The sequence below is a fragment of the Alligator sinensis genome, unplaced genomic scaffold (genome assembly GCF_000455745.1).
Source record: "Alligator sinensis unplaced genomic scaffold, ASM45574v1 scaffold946_1, whole genome shotgun sequence".
NCBI classification, from domain to species: domain Eukaryota; kingdom Metazoa; phylum Chordata; order Crocodylia; family Alligatoridae; genus Alligator; species Alligator sinensis.
In genome coordinates this window covers 229,009-238,265 of record NW_005842751.1, presented here as the reverse complement: position 1 = coordinate 238,265, position 9,257 = coordinate 229,009, and the positions used below count along the sequence as shown (strand labels likewise).

Here is a 9,257-nt window from a genome sequence, read left to right as displayed (position 1 = left end):
AGCTAGGCAGTGTTTCTGCCTGGGCTGGCAGCAGCAGACTGCAGCCTTTATATACTAAGTTCTCAAAATGGCTGCTGCTATTGGGCACCTGTTGGATGCCTGACACAGCCCTTAAAGTGGCAGGCACCAAAAGTGGCCTGCTACAACTTGTCTTTGTTGAACCCATCCTATTCTTTTCTGCCCACTTTTCCAGCCTGGCCAGGTCTGCCTGGATTCGATCCTGTCCCACTAGTGTGTTTACCCCATAATTTTGTGTCATAGTGCTCTTCATGCCCTCATCCAAGTCGCTGATGAAGAAATTGAATAGCACAGATCCAAGGATTGAGCCGTGGGGGACCCCACTGCCCACAACTTTCCAGGTCAATACCAACCTCTCCACCATCACTCTCTGGGTGCAACTCTTAAGCCAATTTGCCACCCACCTGACCATGTAATCATCTATGTCACAGCCTCTCAGTTTGTTTATGAGAATGTTTTGGGTACCAGCGGGTTTATGATCAAAGTATTTCAGTTTGGAACAAAAACAGAAGAAATGTCAACATTTGAAAGAAATTCTGAGAATCTGAAACTCAAAAGGTTTTAACTAATATCTGAATACTGGTCAAAACAAAAACTGAAAAGTTTCTTCAAAAGCAACAAATTCCAGGAAGTAATTTTGATTTTTACCAAAATACATTTTTGATGAAAAACTGTTCCAGCCTAAGTTTCAGCTGGGTCTATTAAATAGTTTAAAGAGAATCAAATATGTGTTCTCATAGAGTCTCCCTGGAGTCTGCAGCTCCCTGGGCTTGGGATCAGAAATTACACATACGCAGGTATAAGTGATTGGAAACCAGTTCAAATCTATAACACAACTGAAGTTCAGTACACACAAACCATTTTCAAAATAGTTGAAACCAGTTTAAGATGGATGTAGTATCAGATTTAACTGATGTAGGTTAAATCGGTTTATTGAACTTCTGTCCCAGATCCCCTCCAGATTCAAATTAACTCTCAGACCTCCAGAATCCCAGGATGCTTTGCACCGCCCCTGCAAACCCCCGCTTGCAGAGTGGGCTGTCTAGTTTTGACCTATGCTATCTGCTTCAGACCAGCAATGAGGTGTGCTCTAGTACCCCCCAGCTTCTGGCTGGAGCCACTGCAGGCATGTGGCTGCATTTCCAGAATCAAAAGTGAATGTCTGTTCACTTGCTTATCAGTTCAGTCTATGCAGCTTAGACTAACCTATGCAGATTGAATCAGTTCAACCTCCAGTGCCCTCCTCCACTCCCTGCCCTTCACTCTCCCATGTGAAGGCACGTCCCCCAAGCAGCCTGCAGAAGGATGCTTTGCAGCAAGCAGGGCAGAGCTGCAGCAGCCACCACTGGGCAGGGAGGAGGAGTGGAGGGAAGCCTGCCCCACTAGTGGTGGTACAACAAGTGCTGCAGAAGAGGCTTTCCCCCCAACTCTTAATAGCTCCTCCTGAGGGCTATTCAGGCAGCATCTCCTCCTGAGTCTCTCTTGAAAGAGCCCGGAGCAGAAACTTAAAAGAAATATATTTTTTGAAACAATTTCCTCAGCACGCCTCCTGGCATGCTGAGGAAAATGTCTCTACGTGCTATTAATTGGCACATGCCAGGGGCTGCCTACCCTTGTCTTATCACATAGTATGGAGTACCTGGTATAATTCAGACCAGTCAAACCCAAAAGGGGTCTGCTGGTTTTAATCCATTCTACTAAGCAATATGATAGAGATTAGAAACCATTTATTCTGAACACCCTACTGCAGTTCTTCTAAATACTTCTATTCTATGCAGGCTGACCGTATATCTTGTTTCCTCCGTGCATAATCCTTTTTTAAATACTTGTCCTGGACATCCTGTCAGTTTGGTCAAATGAATACTTTTCCACCCCCATTTTCAGTAGGAATGCAGCAGCAGCAGCAGCAGTGCTGTCCAGCCAAGGTGTAAACACTCTGCACACCTCCCCTCCACCTATCCCCTGCTCTGCAGGCTGAGAGATGTATGACATTACTTGAGGTGTGCTACAACCACAGTGTACTAATTGAGCTTCCAATGTGTACTACATTATTGAAAAAATGTGTGGAGCTGGCAGAAAGTTGTTTTCCCATCCCAGGAAATTTCAAGATTTAAAAAATGTTCCTATAACTCATTAAGAAAAAAAAGATCCTTTGAAGTTTACTTATAATAAAAACAGACAAGAAGGTCTGCTGACTCAGATCTAGTTTCCTATATGCTACTGTGCCGTAACTGCCAGGCTGTTGGCTACTGGGCTATGGGTCTCTCTGGAAAATCCATTCTGGACCTGAGGAAACTTCTACTGAAATCAATCTGTTATTTCAAGAAGTTCCAGTTTTGACATTTTCTTGACAAAAAGAGTTTCACTGAATATGATCTGTTATTAAGGTTCCAAATTAAATCAATCTGAATGTTTAGTCCCATGGTTCTATTTACAAGACTTCCTGTAGATGAATTAATATTAAAAAAGGTGAAACAAGCTATACCTGTAACTATGTTTCCTTTTCCTCTTCATTTCAGATGATGGAAAACTGTCCTTTGAAGAATTCAAAGCCTACTTTGCTGATGGAGTTCTGAGTGGAGAGGAACTACATGAGCTTTTTCATACTATTGACACACACAATACTGAGTATGTATCCCCTTTTCTCAGCTTGTGCTACAGCTTTTTGTGATGGACTACAGGTTTTATTGTGCTATTTCTGTGTTCACGCTGTTATAATATTGTGTGATTCAGTTTATCTCATTAGCTTGTGTACAGAGAATGAAGGGTTAAGCACCAGGATTGACTACATACAGGACGAGACCAGATGGCTCTTTAGCATCAGCAGTCTTGAATGTCTTTGATATATCAATGAAGGTGAGATGCTCAACATCCACCCAGGAGGTGTCCTGATAAATATGACAAGGGGGGAGCAGACTGGGGGAAGCAGCCTGTAAGAGCAGGGTCTGGAGACTCAGACAAGTGCAGGTAGTTTGGGGAGATGGAGTGGTCCAGACTGGGGACAGAAGGACTGCTTAACCCCTTTGGATGGGAGGCAGAGAACCTCTGGATGGGTAGCTTTTGCCTCAGTAAGTGCATTTACTGAAGAGACTGTCTGCTGTGCTGCTTGGAAGTTTGGGTTGTACTGTGCCCTCCCAACAGGAGGCGAAGTCTTCTCTCAGTAGTAGAACTGGATGCTTGTTTGGATGAGTTAGAGCTAGGGAGAACCAGAAAGGATGAGGGATCTCACCCTTGGAAGGAGCCTGGGCTCCCCCTGCTGCTTTAGAAGCCATGCCTGGGTTGGCTTCAAGGGGTACTCTTCGAGACCAGACAAGACTGTCGTGGTCCTGAGCACGCATCCTCCTGGAGGGCACTCTGACATCTGTATTTGAAAATCAGCTGAGTTCTTGCAAGAGACTTGAGCCATTTTTACAAAACAGTCCAAATGAGGCCCTCATTGCAACCCTTCTACATATTGTAGAATGGTTCAGAAATACAGGCTTTCATGTTTCAGAATATGAAGTGGGAATCTGACATTCCTCCTAGAAGGGCAGGATACAGCAGTGGAAGGAAGATAGGAAGAGCCCTAGACTGGTTTGGCTTTGCTAGGCCAGCAATGCAGTTTGCAGGGTGGATGCATGACTCCTCTCTTTTCCACCAAAATAGCCCAGTGCCTGACCTTGTTACTTATGCCAGATGTTGATCAGAGAACTTGGCCTTATATATTTAGCCTTACAATACTGCATGTCCTAAGCAGTAGCGGAAAAGGAAAAAAGTTATCATCCAGCACATCTTTGGTGCACTAAGGAAAAAGAAAGCTGGTGTTCTTAATCATGCTTCTTAGGCTAGGTATGCACAGTCAAAAAGCCTGAGGCTGAATTGATTCAGTCTTTGCAGGTTAGTCTAAGCTGCAAAGATTGAACTAATAAGCAAATGAACAGACATTAACTTTTGATTCAAGAAATGCAGCCACATGTCTACAGACTTTACTTTTTGATAAAAAAATGCCAGCCACATGTCTGCAGTGGCTCAAGCCAGAAGCCAGGGGTGTTAGAGCATGGCTCTCTGGCATGTAGCCAGCATGGGCTGTGTCCCCTTCTTCTTCCTATTGCCTCTGAGGTCTCTGGGATTTGCAGTCCACAATGATAGCAGCAGGACTCTGCAGGGTTGTTCACTACTTCCTCTTCCTGCTTCCAGGTGCCTCTGGGATTTAGTCCACAATCACAGCCAGCACTAAGTAAACTAGGCAGGGCAGGGCAGCTCTGTACTTGGGGGAAGGGAAGTTTAACTCCCCTCCCTGGCCCCAGACCCCAGCAGGAGCTTGCTGGGGGGGGGGTTGGGGGGCAGTGCCCCAGCCAGTCAGCCAGCCCTCACTGCTCCAGCTTTTCCTGCCTATGCAGGGGGTTGGACTTGATGATCTATTGAGGTCCCTTCTGACCCTAATGTCTATGAAGCATCTATGAATCTATGCTCTCTGGACCATACAGCACAGGCCAACCCAAGGCTACAAAATGGTGGGATGCTGGGGGATTCTGATTTAACTTGAACCAGGAAGGGGTCTGGGACAGAAGTTTCATAAACCAGTTTGAGCTAAGTCTGATGCTACATTCAACCAGATTTATCTTAAACCAGTTTCAGCCATTTTGGCTAGGGACAGAAGTTACACATAAACTGGTTTAAGTGATCAGAAACTGGTTTAAACCTGTAACAGAACAGAAGCTCAGTGCACATAAACCAGTTTCAAAATGGCTTAAACTGGTTTAAGCTAAACCTGGTTGAATATAGTATCAGACTTAACTGATTTGGGTCAAACTGGTTTTAGGACACTTCTTTCCCAGAACATTTCCTGGTTCAAGTTAAATCACAGCCCCCAGCATGCTTTCCAGACCTAGACTGGGCTGGGCTGGGCTGTCTGCTCAGAGAGCAGGGCTGGCCCTGTTCCTCTGCTCCGTAGCTGGAGCAGTGAGGGCTGGCTGACAAGGAGGTTGTGGGAGGGCAAGCCCGGCTGGGGATGCAGCTCAGTCTACAAGTGTGGGGGGGGGGGACGGGGAGGACTGCCCCCCAGGCAAAACCCAGCTGGGATCCTGGGCCAGGGAGGGGGATTAATCCCCCACTTCCCCTGCTCAAACTTACAGTGGGCTGCAACTGTGGACTACAAATCCCAGATGCACTTGGAAGCAGGAAGAAGAAGTAATGAACAACCCTGCAGAATCCTGCTGCTGTAATTCTGGACTGCAAATTCCAGAGAACTCGTGGGCAGCAGGAAGAAGCAGCAAACACACAGCCAGAGAGCTGTGCTCTAGCACCTCAAAGTTTCTGGCCTGAGCCACTGAAGACATGTGGCTTTATTTCCTGAATCAGAGGTTAATGTCTGTTCACTTCTGTTTCAGTTTAATCTGTGCAATTTAGACTAAACTGCAAAGACTGAATTGATTCAGCCTCAGGCTTTTTGACTGTCTGTACTAGCCTTTGAAACTGGTTTATGTGCACTGAAGTTCTATTCTGTTACAGGTTTAAACCACTTTCTGATCATTTAAACTGGTTTGTGTAACTTCTGTCCCTAGCCTTTGACATCAGAATACTCCTATTGCACCTGGGATTAAGTAGTTGACTTGCTGATATGGCCACTAAACACAGAGCATTGAAAGGGAATGAAGAGAGGGTGAGCCCTAAAAATTCTCTTCTCCAATGAGTTCGGACAGCACCTAAGATAGGGTAGTAAAATTTATACTAGAGCTTTCTATCTGAAATGTAGCCTTTGAACAGACCATATACAGTCAAAAAAATTTTTCCCTGCAAAATCTATCTTCTTAGGAAAACCTTCAGCTTGTTTTCCCTTTTCCAGCCAACACCAAATATAAGCTAACTAATACTCTGTAAATCAGCATGCCGTATAATTCGTACAAGTTCACTGGTCTCTTCCCACATCCTAGCAAAGACAGATGGGCAGATCACGATAATGGGATACAAACATAATGCAGCATGTTTACTAGTTATAGCTGAAACTGCAGCTGTTGACAAGAGATAAATTAAGCATTTTTATTACACACTCTCTTTGATTTGTTGTTGCATGTAGGACAAAATTCATCCCATCCACCCTCATTTCAGCCCTGTATTTAGCTTTGCATAGTGTCTTGTGAAGAGGGTTAATTTCATTTCTGCTTGCTAGTCCCATTCAGTCATAGAGGCCCCATAATCTAGCCCAGTGGTCACCAACCCGGAGCCTCTTATAGTTGATGCTCGGCTGGGAGGGCTGCATGGGCACGTGCATGTGCACATGCCTACCCCCCCTCGCTCAGCTGGTCAGTCGGTGTGGGAAGGGAAGGGGGCCAGATTGAGGCCCCTGCGGTGAGGGACACAGTACAGGAGCAGCCCAATAAGTGGGGTACCATCAAGTGGGTGGTGGGAGGATTGAGCCCAGGAAGCTTTTCCAGGGGTGGGGCTCCTGCCACTGTGTGCATCCCAGCAGAGGCCCCAAGTGGCACATGCCCTCCATCTGTGCCTGGCAGACGCACCTCCCTCCACAAGCTGGGCTTTGCGCCAGCCCTGCTGCAGCTGACCTGGGAGCCGCCCGATGCCACGTGCGTCCAGCTGCTCCCAAGCCAGCTGCAGGGGGCTCAGGGCGCAAAGCCCAGCCTGCAGCGGCAGGCCCCTCCACTGCACCCAGATCAGAGGGGCTTTTGCCCCCCCCCCCCAATGCGGGGCAGTGCAGGTGACTTCAACAGCAGTGAGGGAGGGAGCGGGGCTAAAGCAGGGGCAGGCCATGCACAGCCAGGATGGGGCAGGACAGAGCTGTGAGTAGCTCATCCACAGGGCGCAGGAAGGGGTGGGGCATGCACCCCAAGAGGGCACGGAGGGGGGCACATGCCCCCGGAATTGCATGCGGTAGGGTGGGGTGGGCTGCAGCTGATGGTTGGGACCAGGCTGTTCCCGGCAGAGGCTGGGGCCGCATGGCAGCAGCACTGGGAGCAGAGGTGGGGCTGCAGCCACCCCAAATCCCCTCTGAGCACTACAGCCGCCTGGCCCAATTGCAGACCCAGCCTCAACCAGGAACTACCTGGTGCTGCCTCCCAGCCCCAGCCTGCAGCAGCAGCCTGCCCTCCCCCGTACAGATCTGGGGCACATGGCCCCCATGCATTTGGCGGGGGGGAGGGCACCTGCAGCCCACCCCACCCCATGCAATTCCAGGGGCATGCACCCCACTCCATGCCCTCCCAGGGTGCATGCCCCCCCCATGCCCCCTGGATGAGCTGCTCATGGCTCCTTCCTGCCCCGCCCCATCTGTGCAGGGCCTGCCCCTGCTCCAGCCCCGTTTCCTCACTCACTGCCATTGTGGGGGGCAGATTGAGGCCCCAGTGGTGAGAGAGGGAGTGGGGCTAGGGTTGGGGCCTTGATCTGCCCCACGCCTTCTCCCACAGACATACCTGCTGGGGAGGTGTGCCCCCAAATAATTTTTTCTTCCTCTGCCTCAATCTGCACCCCACACTTCTCTCCCCACAAACTTACCTGCTGGGGGGGGGTCGCGGGATGGTGGCGGCACAAGGTAGATCTTGGGTTTCTTTTAAATTCCGACTTTAAAAGTTTGGAGACCACTGATCAAGAGATGGAGTATAAAGCCACAGAATCAGATTCTAACTCTCCCACAAGAAACCACTACTACTCTTCCTATGTATGATGCAACAGGCTCCTTTTTCAGGAGCTTCTCATCTGTTAGCTACTACAGTAAAATCCCTGTTTTCTAGCATTCTACTAGCTGACATACTCTAACTGGCACCACGCCACCGCTAACTACCACTCCGCACCACTGCCATGTCAACCACCTCATGCTGCCACTGCGCTGCTGCCATCCACCACCCCGCACCGCTGCCACATGCAAACTGCATGCAACTCCCCTGCACCACCATCACTGCCATTCACCACACTGCGCTGCTGCATGCAAGCCCCACCCCACCTCTCCCCACCCTCTGGCTTCAATATTTTTAGATAACCAGCATTTTTACATTACTGGTACTTGGCATTCCCCACTCATGCCGGATAATGGAGATTTTACTGTACAAAGTGATGGCTGGCCACCTTCACCTCATCCAACCATCACTCAAGGCCAAAGCCAAAAACTCAACACCATAGAGTAGATAACTAGCCAGAGATGAGACTAAGTCTAATGTCTTCTGATGTAGCAGTCCAACCCATGACAAAGCATTTGGAAATCTGACACAGAGCAATTTGTAGGAGGCACCTTATTTTGTTCATTTTTTGATCTAAGTGGCATTATTAGAATAATTCATTTTCTCACAGAGAATAATCTTTGTTAGCAAGGAAAAGAAAGATAAACTTTAGTGAGTGAGAGGCATGAAAAAGGATATGCATCAAAGTAAACAGCTGTTAAGAAGAAATACTGGAAAGTTCTTCAAGATGCACAAAGTTGGTTTTTTTTCATTAATCTAGGCAGAAGATAGGGCATGGTGACACCTTAGAAACTAATTGATTCAGAGAGGCATGAGCTTTCATAGGCAATGACCTACTTCAGGGACTTCTATGGACTGCATGTGGCCAAAGAGGGGTTAACATGCACCCCACAGACTCCCATCTGGCTTCTCTGTTCATTGCTCCTACTCCTGTGGCAGCTGGAGTCTCCAAGCTCCCCCTCCCTTCTCTAGCTTCTGTTTCCTGCACCTGCCTCAGGGGTGGAGTAGCATGGGAACAGGGAGTGGAGAGATCTGGGCTGTCTGCACTGCAGGAAGACTATGGGGAGGTTTCCTTCATAGCTAGTAGTCCTTTGGATCTGCAGCCATGCTGTGTGCACTGCAGCCCCTGACCCCAGAAATTGGACATCCTGACATACTTCATCAGAGCTAAGCTCATGCCTCTCTGAACCAGTGTCCCAGGGACGCCGGGGCTAGAGGGAAACCCGGGCCCAAAGAAACACCTACTTACCCCTTGCAGGAGTCGAAGGCAGGGGCGGCGCGCGAGCCGAGAAACCACCCGCGCGGCTTATCAGCCATGCTTACATTCAGCTGGCGCCGAGTGACGTCAGGGAGAGGCGCCACCCGGCGGAAATAAAGCACGGCCCCGAGAGCACGAGGGGGCGGCAAGAGGATGCCAGAGTCGGAGGGAAGCCCGCGGCCGGAAGCAGGCACCCGCAGGGTGTCTCCGCTTTAGGCAGGGTAAGCGGCGGCGGCGTTGTGAGCGGCGAGGACGAGGAGAGCCACAGCCGCGTGGATCGCAGCTGTGGAGCCAGTGCCGGAGCCCGGAAGAAGGCG

At 49.0% G+C, this 9,257-nt stretch overlaps 1 protein-coding gene across 1 annotated transcript in view; it reads left to right on the top strand.

Annotated features, from left to right (window-relative positions):
• NECAB1 (N-terminal EF-hand calcium binding protein 1) overlaps positions 1-9,257 on the top strand; it is a 145,917-nt gene that overhangs the window by 50,041 nt on the left and 86,619 nt on the right. Inside the window, exon 3 of the mRNA XM_006034581.3 lies at positions 2,538-2,646. Coding sequence (XP_006034643.1) covers positions 2,538-2,646 — 109 coding nt within the window. The remainder of the gene's footprint in view (positions 1-2,537; positions 2,647-9,257) is intronic.